Below are 17,859 nucleotides of genomic sequence, written 5' to 3' on the forward strand. Positions count from 1 at the left end.
AGTTAAGAAATGATGGCAATAATGGCTGGATTTATATACCAGACTCGATTGGCTGGGTATTTTTCATATAGACCAATAGGCATAATGTACGATATGAAACTTTATTTAAAATATAAAAAACGTTGGTACTTTATTTACCAATCAATAAGTGAATTTAATTATTTACAATTATTTTGTTATCATGGATTTTGTGTATTGGATACGTATTGGATAGTTATGAGGATATTGATATTCCTTCAACACAACGATTTCCTTATGTAGTAGTAAGGGAAAGAGTTGATAATATTAAGAAATGGGATGAGTCTCGTTTCTTAATATTAGTATTTTTCATTTTTTTTTTAAATAAATTTCTCATAAAACACCAGTAAAGTTTATCAAAATTTATACAGGCTGGAAACCAAATGTGCAACACCGACGTCCTTATTTTCGAGAGACACTGTTTATATATACAGGGTGCTTCGGAATACCACTCCAATCTCTCGGTAAATGATTCTATGGGTAAATATAAGGGAAAAAGTTCCAAAACGCTGATTGAATGTCTCGGGTCTGAAATTGTCATGCAAATTTGTTTGTTCTACAAGGTTTTTTGACCTGAAAAATTGACGTTACGTTAACTGACGTAAAATACAAAAAACAACTCCAAAATACACTTTTTTACGTTTGGAGTAAAATAGTTTCGTTAAATGTCTAATAAACGCACTAAACTTTCAAATAAAACTTACATACAATTTAATTCTGAAAAGAATGATGTGTACAACCTCAATAAAAAGTAAATGCAAGTTGAAAATATTTTTATTTTACTGAATGAAAATCGAAACAAAAAAGATGTAGGCAAGTGTTACGTTCTGGATAATATTAAGAAAATTATTTGTTTCTATTTTATGAATTGTAATAATATTTTCACTTTAAGCTATATTTTCAATTGTTGACAATTTCAGACCCTAGACATTCAATATGGCTTCCTATTATTGGTGGATCCGGGCGAAATCTATCATTCACTATAACTCGCTTACGAAGCGTTTTTGTTTTGTTATACCAACTTTTTTCCTTATATTTACCTATAGAATCATTTCCCGAGAGATTGGAGTGCTATTCCGAAACACCCTGTATATATTGTCTCCGAAGAAGCAGCTAAAGAGGTTATATTTTGAAAGTACGTAAAATGAAACAATTTATTTATGAACATACTTTAATATTCATATCTTAAATATAATTATATAACTAGGTACAATGTAAGGAAGACTCATTGAATATATTTCAACAAATAAAGCATTGAATGATATATATCTACACATAACTTATTTCTATCCTTCATTTCAAAAAATTGTTTTTGACATGAAATCCACATCTTTGGTAATTTGTAAGGTACATATTTCGTAAGGTAAATTAAATTTTGTAATTATTATGTTATATTATAATAATTGATAGTCCATTATTCAATATTTTGGTTTATTATTTAGAAGATCATTACGAGTTGCCTACTTTTGCATATGTAAACAAAACAGACCATATTTGTTTATGTATGTCTATAAATGTTAATTCCTTCATATAACTTCTATAATTTGAATATATGTCTTAAGCATATATGTCCTCTATCATAGACAAAGTAATACTGGACTGCGTTTTCAATAAAATTAGTGTTCCAATATTAGAATCTCCTCCTCCTTCAGTTAGTTATTATTTTCTCACTGCTGATATTTTAGAGAATTTTCAAGCATGCGCAGTATAGATAAAGTGTCTCGAACGAGAGAGAAAATGAATACTGTCGGCACCGTAACGTAGAGACGTTTTTTCCCATAAGAACTGTCCATACAGGAGTATTACTCGTACACATATGATTAGAATGAGGTACAAAGAAAGTTTCGTTTCAATTTCTTGTATCGTACTCCTTCAATCGCTATATTTCTCTACTCCTTTATCTCCTTTCACCAATTCCCGCATAGTGAAACAGACCTTAGACCAGAGGCTGTTTCTTTCTAAAATTGGCAGAACTTTTCAATATAGAAATTACATACAGTGAAACCTGGTTAAGTGGGACCTGGATAATTGTGAGAAACCTCTATTATTGAGAGTTGCAATGAGGTTCCGATTCTTTTTCATTAAATTACCACTGTTAATGGCCCTTTTTCAACTTTGTTAAATGAGATCTGAGTTCTAAGACTTTTTCGATGTTTATCTCTATAATTAAGACTCTGTAGCACACAATTACCTGTATAAGTGAAACAAATTAATCAGGTTTTAACACATTTTGATTTTTGCGTCGTCTTTCGCGATTGCTTTGTTTGTCATTACTATCTCAGATTTTGACCTAAGAACAAGGGAATAAAAGTGTACAAAAGTACAAACATAAATATAAAACGTTAACAACATCTGAAAAATTACAAATTTTATCAGATTATGATTGTGGAAAGTCGCGCGATGAACTGTGTAGGGAAAATAATATACCAAAGTTAACTCTGTGTATTAATTATTATTAACAACGAGAAAATTCGGTCTCAGTGTATTGATGGAAAAGGAAAACTCAAACGGATACGAGCAGCAGAGTATCCTGAAGTTGAAAAGTGTCTCTGTACAAGGATACATCAGGTAAGGAATAATAACATTCCAATAAGCGGACCAATGATTAAAGAGAAAGCTCAAGAATGTGCAAGTAAGCTCCATATTGATAATTTTTCTGGCAGTAATGGGTGGTTGGAAGGATTTAAGAAAAGAAACGATATCGGAATCAAAAATGTTTGTGGCGAGAGCAGTTCTGTGGACAATAAAGAATGTAATAAGTGGATTAAAAACGTTCCAGCTTTATTGCACGATTATTCCCCCGATGATATATTCAACGCCGATGAAGCGTGCTTATTCTACAAGTGTCTACCGGATAAAACAATTACGTTCAAAGGTCAGCCTTGCCATGGTGGTAAATTGAGTAAAGTTCGGGTCACTCTACTTGTAAGTGTGAATATGTCTGGAACTCAAAAACTGTTACTTCTTTTAATTGGAAAATCTAAGAGCCCACGTTGCCTATTAATTATCAAAGTAATAATAAGGCCGGGATGACTTCTGATATGAGGGCCCAAAAACGAAAAATCATTGTCGACATTTGTCGACAACTGCACAGCTCACCACAATATGCCCAAATTAGACTATGTTACATTATTGTACTTACCTGCCAATACCACAAGTAAATTGCAGCCCATGGATCTGGGTATTTTTAACAACTTTAAGGTTTACTATAGGAAGGAAGTTGTTCGGTATGTTCTTAAATCTATAGAAGAGGAAAAAATCAACATCCTCCAGCCATGAGATTTGCAAGAAAAGCTTGGTTTTCTGTTAACAAAACCATAATTAGTCATTACTTCAAAAAAGCTGGATTCAAAGTGACGAATGTATCTGAACCTGAGAGCCCACAAGAAGAGTTGGAGATCTGTGCAACGTTTCCAAAATGGGATAGAATATTTACCACATGTAGGAATGACTTAAATGAGCAGCAGGCGACTTTTCAGGATTTCGTTTTTTTGGATGATAATGTACTCATTTCAGAGGAGCTCAATGATGATGACATAGTTGCTATGTATTCTTCTTTAGACACAGAAGAAGAAGAAAGAAGAAGAAGAAGAAGAAGCAGAAGACTGTTAAGAGACTCCAGTGAAAATTTCAAATCGTGAGGTAATGGAAGCTTTAGAAACTTTACACAAGTGTTTCGAAATGACAAATATTGATAATTCTAATATTTTTGATCAAATTTATCCTATCAAGAAATAGGTTTCAGCAACTAGCAATCAAGTACAAACAAACATAACCGATTACTTCAAGTCATCAACTGTATGTACATTTATACCTATACTAAATTCATAACACCAAAAATACGCATTTTTATTAACATTTTCACCTCTAAAAATGCAATAACGGCACATTTCGACCTCTGTAAGCGGGGGCCTCTGTAAATAAGACAACTATAAGTTTAAACCTGCTTAATTGGAAAACTGGATCATTGGAAACCCTCAATAATTGGTACATATGTCTTGGTCCCTTGAGATCCCAATTAACTAGGTTTCACTGTATCTGTAATATTTTTATATGAACAGTTTCTATAAATGGAAGCTATTCCGACTAAGAAAGAAAGAGTTTTAACGTTTTTCGATCCTCCGAAGCTCCAGCTCGGTTTTGCGCATTCTCGAGCATGTGCAACGTAAACGAGAGAGAAAATATATATCGTCGGCACTTTAATAGGACATTCCTTCTCGATTTAACTGTCCGTATATAATTATTCCTGTAACAACGTGCTATTAACCAAATATCGAAAAGACCGTCCCGGAAACGGTTCACAATCGATACCTAAGTCGGTTGGAACACGTAATCTCTATTGCGCAGAATCGTTACCGTACCGAGGATGGTTTTTTGATGGGTTGGAACGAACCTAAAATATATTCAGTGGTTCCATTGGTTGATCATTTAAACATATCATTGTTTCGCACGCTTCTCGTATAGAGAGAGAGAGAGAGAGAGAGAGAGAGATATTCTTCAGTAGGACAAGGAGGATTTTTATAAGGTGGGTATAGCTGCAGTTGCGTTATTCGGCCATATCGCTGGAGAACCGGTTCACTAGGTTATATTAGGTTAGGTCCTATTGGAGCCGCTATTAATTTCTTAGCTCGAGGCCAACCAATCTTGGAACGACCGCTCATCTCCCGACTTTTCAATACAGGGATTTCTATGTCGACTGCCATCTCGAGATTGGAAGCTAAATTAATATGTAAACAAGTTAAATTAACTTGTTGATGTAGTTTCAAATATTAGCAATAAAAAAGTATTTTGGCTTTTCTGTAAATTGTATCAATCGTAACGAGGGATAAAATTAGACAATCATTTCAATTGCTGGCTTCGATATTAGATCAAGAAAAATAATATAAAAATAATAGTAACTATTTCAATTTTTACCTCAGCTACATAATGGAAAGTGAAAAACTATAGTTTTCAATCTATTGTCTAATATAAGTTATCCAACTTTGATGAGATTTAATTCATATTATCAATAGATTTTACGGAATATAACATTGAAACAATTATTGCGCAAGCATACAATAAGTTATAGTAATTACAGGTGTATAATTTTAATTTATCAAGCCGTATGGAATGTATTCCCTCGGTGGGTAAATGTCTGAATTTTTATGATCTTGAGGATGCCCATGGAGAAGTTCCGCCATAAAACTTATGTAAGTGATAGCAAGTCTGAGTGTTTCGATACGAGACAGACGTTTTTCGTAAGCAAATGTTGGTACCTGCAAGTTATCGATAATATTATAATTAAATTAGGAAATAAGAACGTACAGGGTGATATAAAAAAAATAGTTTTCGTAGATTTCTGATAATTATTAATTTTCGATGAAACTAGTTTCAAAACTGAAAGAAGAAGGGTGGTTCAAATATAAATCGGAATTAATGGAAAACGCGTGAAAAATGTAGTGTTGTACAAGAGGCTGCAATGGATTTTATAATGGACTGTTATATGAGGCGTACAGAATAGCCGGGACCGCGTAATCTCGCTTTTTAGTGTACTTATATCCATGATGTGAATACTACAAGGTGTGTTCATGATGTAAAGACTATGCAGCAATGAAAATTCGCTCCCAAAACTACGCGCCAATTTGGCTCTTGAGAGATGCACAGAACGAGTCGAAAATGAGCCCTTGTAGTCTTTACATCATGGGTGTGTTCTTGCGGAAGACCAATTTACGACCTCTACTGCGCAGTCACCAGCTGACTGATTTATATTTATTTACATTGATTGTATAGAATAGTTATTGGAAATAAAATGCCTTCTTCTTCGGTACCATCATGTACAAATAACAATACCAATTGTAGAGGTAAAGATATTAGTTTCCATAGATTAAATTAATGAAAGAATGGAATAAAGTTTGTGGAGAATGACAACTGTACCTCCAACACGGTAAGTGTTTACATATTTATCCTATATTTTCTTAGTGGTTGATTTAATATTGATCAAATATTTATTGTTTGAATAACGAGAATATGCTCGAATCATTTTAAAAAAAGTTGCTACGTGCAAAAGCCCAACCACTTGATTGTTAGTTGAGATACAAATATCTATGTGTTATTCAAAGATGCAGTGCCGACTGAGAATCTATCTACCACTGAAAATTCAACATGATTGTAAAAAAAATTAGCAGATATTTATAATATACATTCTTTACATGGCAAAAAGTTTTATAATCTATTTAATATTATTGAATTTACATTAATTTGAGAATTGTTTTTATTGAAATAACTTTCAACCAAGCTCAATTTACCATATGCTGAATTAATTTTCAATAGTTTTATATCACATTCGCTTCTCAAAGTTTCGTTCGTAACAATCTTAAAACGAAAAGATTCAAATTCCCGCATTGAATTAATTGGCCAGAAGAACAATATGGCCGATATTGGGAAAGGCCTCTCATTGGCTGTGACTATCCGGCTGCGCAATGCATCATTATTCGTTTTATGGTCAAAGATAATGTAAAGCCCGTGGAAATTTATCAAAAAATAGGCAATTATGTGATAGGTGCCTCCTCAAGACTCAAGTGAGTGAATGGTGTTGCTTATTGAGCAAATAATTAACGAACGGCTTCTGTTACTGCAAAATTTTAGCCAGATGGGTGCCAAGGCTTCTGAATTTTGAGCAAAAATTCACACGTTGGGAAGTATGTACACGTCTTCTGCAACGATATGAAGAGGAAGAAGAAAATTTATTGCATCGAATATTCACCACCAGCCGATGTAAAATATAAGAAAGAAATTAACGGTACCAGCATTGAACAGATTATGGAAACTAACTACTTAGGCATCACACTATCAAGGAGATGTAGAATCGGAAGTAAAATAACAAATACAGAAAGCCAATAGAGCAGCAGGATGTCTCAATAATACAATATGGAGAAACAAACATATTAAAACGGAAATTAAGACTAGAATTTATAAAGTTGTTATAAGATCCATAATGACATATACAGCAGAAACGCGACCGGACACGTCCAAAACAGAAAGAATGCTGAAAACAGTTGAGATGATAGAGAATACTGGGAAGAATCACGGGGAACACACTGAGAGATCGAGTAAGTAGCGAAAAGATGGAGCGATAATATAGTTTAAAAGCACAACAAAAGAAAGAAACAGGCAGAATTGCTTATAGAAAAGATAGAAGAAGAAGAAGAAGAAGAATATTCATCACGTTCTACTATATTTGGTCGACGAAAGACGAAGGCGCGCCAGTTAAAGGGAAGGTTGCACTGTCAGCGGGAAGTTGTTGTGTACCATTTATTGGGACATAAGTGGAGTGATTATAGTAACCTCCTAAGAAATACGGCGAAACCTGTCTACAGATCAAAACCGAGCGATGTTGCAAGACAATACCAGACCGCATACAGCTAGGCTTACGATGGAAACGTTGAACAAATTATGTTGGAAAACACTGGAACTTGTGGTCTCGATTTTTACGAAAATGTCATCCAAAAGCTTCTGGAGAGGAGCAAAAAGTGTGTAGAGTATGACTATAAAAACTGTAAAAAATTTCAGCTCTGTAAGTTAACAATAAAATTTAATAGCATCTATTTTTCTCATTTCATTTTAATGCAACCAAGAAGGAAATACAGATTGTTCAAATTGCAGATTTCCCATAATGATTATACTTTCCTCAAGTTCATCAATAAATTCCTCGAATATGTCTTAAGAAGGTACCTAATTTGAAGGATATTTGTAGACCTATATTTCTAATGAGTGTTATCATGGAACAATTTATAAATTTTTATGAAGCTACAAACCTTTCTACGTAGTTTGTCAAATGCTTCATTCAAATTAAACATTCTTCTTCGTTCCCTGATATTGGCGGCTCTTCTTTGAGCGATCGTTGCAACTCTTCTTCGAGTCTTCTTTGGTTGTTGTGTACCATTTGAAGAACCGTTTCGCCCTAAACGATTAGGGACTAAACCACCGCATTGCTGTCTTTGCCATACTAAAAATTATGAAGTCTTTAAATGTGCGATATCTAAATTATTATTTCTCTCAAAAATGTTTTATAAATTTTACATCAATTTCATTGCTTTTTGCTCTACATAAATTAGCTTGATTTGCGTTATCTTGCATTATTTTCGCTTTTATATATATATTATTAAGTATGTAGGTCCTTCACCAGTGAAGGACCTAACAAGCCAGATCAACAAAGCGACTGCCATATCGGGCTGTTCAAGGCAGATAATAAGGGCGAACGAATAAATGCAAAAGGATAACAAGATTAGGATCATACGGAAAGAAACCAGAGAGGAAACCAATAAAACGAAAAGCATGCTCGGTACTATAGTGGGAAAAACAAGAGTAAATCTATTCAGGAACACTGATATCAGAGAACAATGTGGAGTGCAAGACATCGTAAGGTGGGGGAGACAAAGAAAAAGATACCAAATAAAACCAATAGGAAAAAGAAAACCCGGACGACCACCTGAGAGATGGATGGACAGCTGGCAGTTCACCTCCCAGGAACTGATACAGAGGAACCTGTAAAACTAACAGATCATGAGATCTTAGAAATGAATAAGAAGAAGAAGAAGAAGTATGCAGAGTTTCAATTTACCAGTTGATTGTTTGTAAACGTTTCTACCAAGATGAGTAGGTACATATTGAATCAATATCAGGATCATTGATAAGTCTATAACTGCTGGTGATGTTACAAAGGTTACACCAAGAGATACTTCTCCATTTTCTGGATATTATTTTTTAAGTTTAATTAATGTACATACGTAGCTAAATAACGTGTAGATATTGATAAAAACTCACCTACTACTTCTTAAAAAAAGTATTTGAAAAAATTGTTAGTAAAAGGACGATTCTAACAAAAAAATACTTCATTGAATTCGTTTGTACATAATAACGGAATATAATAATTATTTATCCACCAAGGACGAAAAACGGTTATATTAGTACCTGTAAATTGGAGTAAAACAGTTTTTTATCAAGGCACATCCTACATTTTTTTCATAACTTATATATATAAATTTCCTATTTGTTGTTTTCCATCAAGTTCCTCTCTTTGAACCGCAGATCAAAATTTTTACGTTTTTAAGTATAATAAACAATCATTTCAATTATTTTTGACTGCGACTCCTATTAGTCTCCCCTAATTAAAGTACTAAAACATCCATTAGGACTTAACAAAGTCTTTTAGAACTACAGAATCGTTTTACGGTTAGTCCTTGTACGTGATTAACCACTTTTTCCACCGAAGTAACAATCGACGTAATTTTACGGTCTATAACCAGCAAGTATAAGTGAGGTTATGTTCAATACTGCTATAAAAATTTGTACAACGTATTTTTTCCATAAAATTTCAAATTTTCGTTAGTAAAGTGAATATTAGGACTAACGTTAATCAGGGCACGGTTCTGCAAAATTGTTTAAGTTTTACTACTTTCTGTTGGTTTGTGTGATGGTAAAAATCAATTTCTTTTTCTTTTTCATTCTCCAACTAAAATTTTTTAACTATTTAGCGTGTTGTATAAAAAAAAAAAAACAAATTGAGAACGTCCTTTATGCATAGGTATCCCTGCATACGACGAAAGAGCTCGTCCTTCGAAGGGCCTAGCATGAGCTTATAGCTCGACCAAAATCCACTTTACTCCCTCGATTATCATTGAATTTGTTATTTTTACGATGTTAGAAGCTAAACTTCATTATTATATCTTGTTTTTAGTAAAAAATCTATTTTCCATACGCTTTTTGTTACAAATATTCAATATTGTGGATTCTGTAGGAAAATAAAATAACAAAGTTTTTATTTTTTGACCACCCATAGTATAATAATATTTTTAAGTAAACAAATGGTCTTAATAATTCTCCAATTAATTAAGTGAAAACGTACTTATTTATCATAAATTGTCAGTCACTTTAAAATATTTCGTTATACAGGATGTACACTTACGTTATAGAAAAAAAATATTTTACCCAACAAAGTTTCGTAATACGAAGTAATACGAAATATATGGATTAAATTGTTAATATTTTCAATTTTTGTATACAGGGTGGACGTAAGCTCGAATCTAATATTTACTTTCAATTGGAAAACCCTGTATATTATAGTATTATTGAAATCATATGTTTTGGCACAAGAAAATGGTGGAAAATATGGAAACGATAAAAATAAAATTTTCCAAATTGCCCATTATTTATATACAGGGGTTTTCAACAATGTTAAAGTGATTTTTGGATGAAATTGAGAAAGTTTCAGCTTTAAAATTGTTTCATACTTTCCTACAACTCGGTATTTCAATCCAACCCAATCTGTTTTTACAAGTTTTACTAGTAAATGATCATTTCTTGTACTATATATTATTTTTCGTGTTTAATATGTAATTGTACATACGTACTTAGAATATAAGATATTGTTAATAGCTAGGAGTAACTCAGTTAAAGCTAATTATTATATATTGAGTTATTGAGTATATTGAGTTATAGGGACCTTTTATTGATAGCAGTAACTTGATTTCAATATTAGAAGTATTTTTTCACTTTATACGATAAAACTGAACAATGATTTACTCCGAGAGCTTTTGGTAACGAAATTAGAACAAAAACTTTGAACAATCAAATGTGGCTCGCCGGAACAGAAGAAGATGAGTATGTGGTATCATCCTTTTTAAAACCCTTCATAATTTAATCAAATGATGACTCTAGTTCAGACGAATCTAACTACCTTAATTATTTATAAAGATACTTTGGAATTAAAATGTTTTTTTTTTCTTTTGTTTATTTGCAAAGAAGTTATTTTCCTTTATGATTTTTGCTTTGAAATTTCATTTTCCTGAAATAAAACGAATGGGGTACAAAAAGGGCTCAGTTCACATCTGGTACCCTGTTTAAACCAAACGCCCTTAGTTCCAAGTAGGACTATAATTTCTCGCTATAATCTGTAATATAATACCGCCACAGATTTTCGTGAAATTTCAGTATTTAATTATGTATAGTGTGTATCATTTCAAATGATCTACAAACTGTTACAAACCTAAATCAGAATTAAATGCTGTCAAAATATCTGGATATCCACTTAATGCACTGTTTGGAGCTGAAAGGCAGTGATGTGGATCCCATATTCCTGGGTATCCATTTATATCGGCGGGATATCCTGGATAATCTGGACCCTAAAATAGAAACAATGCAAATTTCATTCAGTTTTATCAACAAAAATGGTATTTTTTTGTTTTAATAGCAGATTGTTGCTAGTTTATTTATCAATGGCTACGTATTTGTCTGATACGTCTAAACAGGTCATTTTTATTTATGAAACTATACTTTTTGAATAATTAAAACTTCCACCGTCTATAAGTAATTAATAACAGTTTCAATGCAAATTTTAAATGCAAAAAGGTCTTTCAATTCCCTATTGAACAAAATTGAGAAACGACACTACTTGATACAAATAAATTGGTTGTTAGGATTGGCCATTGAGGAGTAGAAATAACGAAAAGGACTAAGTCAAATGCCAGGACTACAAATTCCATAAGAAATCAAGCAAGATAAACGGCGCTGTCTGAAAGTAATCGGTTATTTTCGCAACAGAGGTGTGAACTGCCAGAATACGTTTAGTGCCACGCTGCTGTGGAATATTGTGAAGAATTATTCAAAATGAATCCGGAACATCGAAAACGAGGAATGGGGAAATTAAGTGATGAACAACGACAACGAAAAAATGCAGGACAATCCTATAAACAGAGAAAATATATAGCAGAAAAAAAATGGCCGAACCTACAAGTGATTGATTTTGTTTGTAACCTGGAAGCGTCTACATGACGGATGGAACAAAAATAAATTATCCCTATACGTTATTCATAAACAACCCTCCGACTATCACGTAGAAAGGTGATAATGATGATTTTTAAAATGTTTTTTTTTCTTCCAGGTAACATGTAAATGCAAATTGAACTGCAAATCGTTGAACTACGCAAAAAGATTGGCTCTTTTTGAAAAATACTACGAGTACAATGTTGACGTCCTTACTTAATACAGTCAAATGGCGTAAAGAGAAGAAGCCATGATTATACTTTTATGAAGAAATTTAATTTGACGAAAATGCATTTGGAAACTATTATAAAAAAGAAAAAAGCAGCTAAGTAGTTTTTAAAGATATGAGAACTCGTACAGCCCCTGGAAAATTTACACAGCCATTATAAAGTGTTTTTGCAGAAATATCCACAAAGTATTAGAAAAAGATTTTCCAAATGTTTCATTTAGAGCGCCTCGAAGGGACACCTGTCGAAAATGTGATTTGTTGGATTGCGAAAAAAAAGCACAGGGTGAAAAAGTTGTGCAGCAAACGTGTAGTTAGAGCTGTACCATCGAAATGCAGAAGCAGCTCCATGCTCATGATTCTGAGGATTTACAACAAGTCATGTTCGTACCTAATTTAACGCAATCTGACATGTTCTACATGAGCCAGCTTTCATGCTATAACTTAGGAATCAACTTTAGGGATAACAAACATTATGTCATGTGTTGCTGGCATGAAGGAATGACAGAACGTGGTGGTAACGAGATTGCATCTTGCTTATTACACGTCCTGAATATGGGCATTACAGGAATAAAATAATAATTAGAAAAAAAAACCCGCCTGCATGGATAACTACAATTAAAAATCAACTGAAAAGACTGAAACAAGATGAAAATGCACAAAGAGATAATAATTTGTTATAGCATTCAATTTCATGCCTCCGACTGCTATTCTGTTTATAATGTTGCAAAAAAGTGAAAAAACTACCGTGCTGATATTTCTAAGTGTACAATATGCAGGTACATTGGTTAGGTACTGTTTCAATTTATGTTTCTAGCTTAAAGTACCTAATCATAATTTTTTTAAAATACCTTATCATTGAATTTTCATCTTGTTTCAGTCTTTTCAGTTGATTTTTAATTGTAGTTATCCATGCAGGCGGGTTTTTTGATTTTTCTTAATTATTATTTTATTTATGTCTTTTTAGTTAAGATTACGTAACCGGATAATTCCTTGAATGAGTTTATGTCATGTGGTTGATTAAGCAATTTGTTAGGGTCAAGAGAACTAATAGCAAGTCCGAAGAGAGTCTTCACTCTGCTCAAAGCAACGTAAGCTTGACCTTTTGCAAATATGTTTCTACTTAAATCTATAACTGCTCGGTCTAAAGTTGTGACCTGTAATTTATGCACCGTCACTGCCCAGCATAAAATTAAGGGAAGCATTCGTCGCTCGATCTTGCCTTTACCACGTTTTTGACCATATGTTTTAGGATCCAATGAGATGTCTACAGTACTAACGGTGTATATTTTTGTGAGCTTTTCTAACTTTTCTGTCATTGTCGCGTTATATGCATCAACCAGTCTAGTTGTTGGGAAAATTCTGACAGCTTCTCCATCGTCAAATAGCCCTATCAACGGTACTCTGCGGTTTTCTATGATAGATAACAGCTGCATTGTAAGTTCTCCAACGCGAAGCCTGTTTAATATGTCCACAAAAGTTGTATCTCCAGCTTGCTTCATATTTTGGGGCAGCTCACAAAAACTGAATAAATCCCAAAGATTAATTTCAGCAGATAACCTTTCTGGCTGACGAGAGCAATAAGATCTCCCAGAAACTTTACACACTGGAGGCAACTGTATAAGATCTCCAAAAAGTAAAACATTAACTCCGCCAAATATAGCTTCATTTTCTTTATATTGTTGAAGCCGAAAATATACATTTCGGAGACTTAAATATGGCACCATAGATATTTCGTCTATTATTTATCGTTCCATTTAATATTAAAACTGCAAGTTATATACATATTTACAATCAGTGTTTAAAATCCTTCATTTTGATACCCAATTCGATATGCTTGGTGGTAAAAAAATTTTTTTTACCTCACCACATGGCGTCCAAAATCCGCCATTTTGGTTTTTTTTAAATGTTTCCTATCTAAGAACACTTGGGCAAATGAAACGAATCTAACGATACCTCAAATGTGAAAATCCGTTTAGCGGTTCTTGAGATACAAGGCAACAAAGAATATTACATACATACATACATACAAGATACGCGTTAAAAACATAACCCTTCCTGGCAGTTGGGTACAAAGGAATGTTGTTGTGTGGAGCGATAACTGTACTGCCCAAAATAAAAACAGATTGTGTTTATTTATGTGTTTTTGGTTGTGGGCTGTTTGACACTATTGAACATCGATACATTGTCAGTGGTAACAATTTTCTTTAGTGCGATAGGGATTTCGCGCATTTATAGAGAAAATAAAGCGTAAGTGCGCTCCGATGGTACCTAAGGACTTACACAATGTAATACTGTCAAGTACACACACAGGCCAATTTGAAATACTAGATATGTCACAGGAAAAATTTTTTGATGAACAAGCGGCAGCCGACATGATGTTAAATTTCAAACAAGTGCATATTAGCAAAGTTGTACGAATGAAAGTTGATTCCCAAAAACCTGGCTATTTGTTCACTGCTGAATCTAAGATGTAAAAAATATCTCAATTAACCAGCTTCCAAACATAAATAAGATTGGTAATAGCAAGAAAAAGCACTTAAGATCCATGATTCCGTATCTACATGATCATAATCACAAACAGTTTTACAGTAATTGAAGGAAATAATGTATTGGCACTTAGCCCATTTCCTAAATGTTTTACTTTTTTGAACAATTATTTTGAAATTGTAATTTTTTCCGTTGTTTTCCGTTGTTTGTGTTGTATCCTGTTTAGCCGTAAGGTGAATAATAGATTAGTTTAGTATTTGGAAATAAAACGTCTGGTATTATGGTATGAAAAGTATTTTTTTTATATCTCTTTTTAGCAATTTTGGCACTTGACCTCTTTGTTACTTCTACTCCTCAATTATTGCTTCACTTTCTTTTAACCATTCTCTTTGCAATCTTTTTGGCAAAGATTGCAAAGGAATAAAAACCGAATACATCCCGACCCCCAGGACAACCACCTACAAGATGGTATGAAAGCTGGTCTTCATCATCCCAACTGCAGCAAGGCAACCATTGATGCAAACACAGAACTAAGTCTTAATGTACGAAGAAGAAGACAATGCAGTACCTACGGTTTTGTAATAATAGTATAGAGTGAAATTCGTATGATGTTAAGCAACAAATGTTTAACGAAACCATACCAGTAAGGAAAATATGTGAAATTGAAGGTAAAGACAGTTAATGAGCGAACGTTGATTTAATCATTTTAATATTAGAGATTTGATGCTGAAGACCATTCATGTGGGATATTGAGGTTACAAGGAAAGAAATACAAAACAAACCTAGTACCAACTTTTGGCAATTATCGAACCAAAAGATTGTTTGGTTGGACGCATTGTTATTTGTAATGAAAAATGGATTCATTTAAACAACCCGAACGTGGAAAATCAGAGGTTAGACAAATACAATTACCAGAGCCCATCGCAAAGTGAGATTGGTTCAAACGGAAAGTCTAGTTGTGTGTCTGGTGGAATTATGAAGGTTTAACGTACTTTCCAGGTGATCGAGCTATAATCGCCGAGGTATATAATGGATAGATAATGCTAATATATTAAGTTTTATCGGAGAAATATCCAGATTCATTTAACCGAAAGAGGGTTATCGTACAACAATGCTAAGTCACATGGGATCGAAGGATTTAGTAGCAGGCTTAGTACGAAAAGTGGAAAATTTTGTCCAATTTTTTTTTATTTTGATTTACATAATATTGTTCACACGGGGAAGACAAGCTTTGGAATATTTATAGAAATAAATAGACTGTCTTTGTTCCTGTGAAAACAGGATTTATCAAAACTTTCACAGAGCACCTCATTATGCTCTGTATAACAAATTGTTCGGGTGAGACAAGCTTTTCTTACTTGAAAAGAGTGAATAACTATTTACCATCTATTTTGATTCAGTTTCTCAAATTATGAAAATGAAAATTTATAGAAAATATAATTCAAATAATTATGAACCAATGTATTGAGTTGCAGAGATCAGTAGAGACGGCTAAAGATGAATAGCCTACAGGCGGAAAATCTTTAAATCCACAATTGCACCACACCCAGCATTTAGTCCGTACCTTGCACCGTCAGATTACTATTTATTCAGATTCATTCTTGAAAGAGATATTTAAAATGCAGTGCGAGAATTTTTCGCATATAATGCCAAAGAATGGTTTTACTTAGGCTTGCTGAAGTCGAGTTGAAACCATAGAATATAGTGGACTATACTTGGATTATTAAGGATTTCTTTTTGTATCATTAGATATTTAATAAACAAAGTGAACACTACAAGCTAAGATTATTCATGAGGCACTCTATATATCTACGATAATTAAATTCATCCACTTTTTTTCGCATGTCGAAATCGACTAGCTATCTGATATCTACTATTGCCCATAGAGCAACATCAAATCACTGGCAATTAAATGAAAAAGTTAATTAATGAAAAGATCTAAATAGAATGGATGAACGAAATAATTCAAAAACTTGAAGTCGCAATTTATAGATCGTCTACCATTAACGTTAGGCTAGAATAAATTGAAATATTACATATGGTTAAAAATTATCCAAAGAAGACCCTCTCAAATATGAGGATGGTCCCAAAAGTACATGGCCTGACCTAGAGATGGCGGTAGTTGCTTGAAAAATACCTATTGTATTAGGAAGTACACACAATGTTTCAAAAAAATAAAGCCGGATTTTTACAACAGTTTCATAACCATAGATGAAACGTGGGTCCATCACTTCACACCCGGAATCATCAAAAAAATCAAAATAATGGACTGAAAAGAGAGAACCGGCAAAGAAAACAGAGACCTTTCCACCAGAAGGCAAGCTCATATCTTTAAGGGTATCCTCATAAGAAAATAATTTATAAGGGTCTGCAACGGTAATTTTTTTACAAAAAAATTAATACTCAAGAAGTACCTATGCGAAAAAACTTTTTAGACAAAGTATACTAAAATTTTACGTAGATTTCAAAAATATATTAATATACAGGGTGTTTTGTTTGAAATAACAGTCGACTTCCGTTAGAACCGGAAGTCGGTCATCTTTGAAAATATTTTAGTTAAAAAGATCGTATCCGAAAACCCAACCACAGAAATTTTCATGATTTCACTATAAGTATTTTGCCATATACAGATAGTTTTAACTCGTCGTGGGACATCCTGTATACATATTAAATAAATTATTTATAAACTTACATTACTTGTGTCCCACGGACCTCGATCATTAGGAAATGACATTTTCATTACAAACAAGAAGAAATATCCAAGCCCACTGATAAAAAATTTATTCGAACACAATGTATAACTGATCAGGCTTGTTTACAGACTAATCCCTTACACCACATATAGAAAATATTAAATCTCATCTTTGTTCATTCATATTTAAGGGTGATATATTTTCTTATTGGTCAGAAATAATTCGAAGGGGTGGTTTTATTGCGAGAGCAACCAATAGTACGATTTGAATATGTTGCCAGATGTGATTAGGGAATATGGACGTTACTTATATGGAGTTAGAGGATAGTTTTGCTTCATACTAGAGTATTGACTTTTGTTTCAACTTTGTATCTATGGTAAACGATTCGGTAATTTATGAACTAAGAACGGAATACAGATTTTTAAAATTTGTACTGTGTATTCTTAGGTATATGATATTCGACCAGAAACTGTGCTGGCACAACCATATAATAAATTGTAGTTAAAAAAAAACTGAAAAATACGCTTCTAGCAATAATCAAATCAAAAAGTAATTCTTGGCATAAAAATAAAATTACTGCAGAGGAAATTAATGCCACTAATATAAGAGCGATCTCATTTCCAGTCTGAAAGA

At 33.1% G+C, this 17,859-nt stretch overlaps 2 protein-coding genes across 2 annotated transcripts; one reads left to right on the forward strand and one right to left on the reverse strand.

Annotated features, from left to right (window-relative positions):
* Window positions 1-1,221: 1,221 nt before the first annotated feature.
* Window positions 1,222-17,338, reverse strand: LOC130446618 (protein Fer3-like). The gene is made up of 4 exons (XM_056782985.1): window positions 17,226-17,338; window positions 11,042-11,177; window positions 7,812-8,002; window positions 1,222-5,273 (listed from the first exon to the last, which is right to left on the reverse strand). Exons 1-4 carry the CDS (start codon window positions 17,271-17,273, stop codon window positions 5,106-5,108), a joined length of 543 nt encoding a protein of 180 aa, XP_056638963.1. The 5' UTR covers window positions 17,274-17,338; the 3' UTR covers window positions 1,222-5,105.
* On the forward strand, window positions 2,620-3,659 carry LOC130446878 (tigger transposable element-derived protein 6-like). The gene is made up of 2 exons (XM_056783384.1): window positions 2,620-2,911; window positions 3,535-3,659. The coding sequence occupies exons 1-2, from the start codon at window positions 2,620-2,622 to the stop codon at window positions 3,657-3,659; spliced, it is 417 nt and encodes a 138-aa protein (XP_056639362.1).
* Window positions 17,339-17,859: the final 521 nt, after the last annotated feature.

This window comes from Diorhabda sublineata, chromosome 7 (genome assembly GCF_026230105.1).
Source record: "Diorhabda sublineata isolate icDioSubl1.1 chromosome 7, icDioSubl1.1, whole genome shotgun sequence".
NCBI classification, from domain to species: Eukaryota; Metazoa; Arthropoda; class Insecta; order Coleoptera; family Chrysomelidae; genus Diorhabda; species Diorhabda sublineata.

Coding starts and splice junctions, on each gene's coding strand:
- LOC130446618 (XM_056782985.1), bottom strand. CDS start 17,273: ATGAAAATGTCATTTCCTAATGATCGAGGTCCGTGGGACACAAGTAAT. Junction 8,003..11,041: donor AGCATTTAATTCTGATTTAG/GTTTGTAACAGT, acceptor CATAATTTTTAG/TATGGCAAAGACAGCAATGC. Junction 5,274..7,811: donor TTGACAAACTACGTAGAAAG/GTTTGTAGCTTC, acceptor GATAACTTGCAG/GTACCAACATTTGCTTACGA.
- LOC130446878 (XM_056783384.1), top strand. CDS start 2,620: ATGATTAAAGAGAAAGCTCAAGAATGTGCAAGTAAGCTCCATATTGAT. Junction 2,912..3,534: donor AGGTCAGCCTTGCCATGGTG/GTAAATTGAGTA, acceptor TACTCATTTCAG/AGGAGCTCAATGATGATGAC.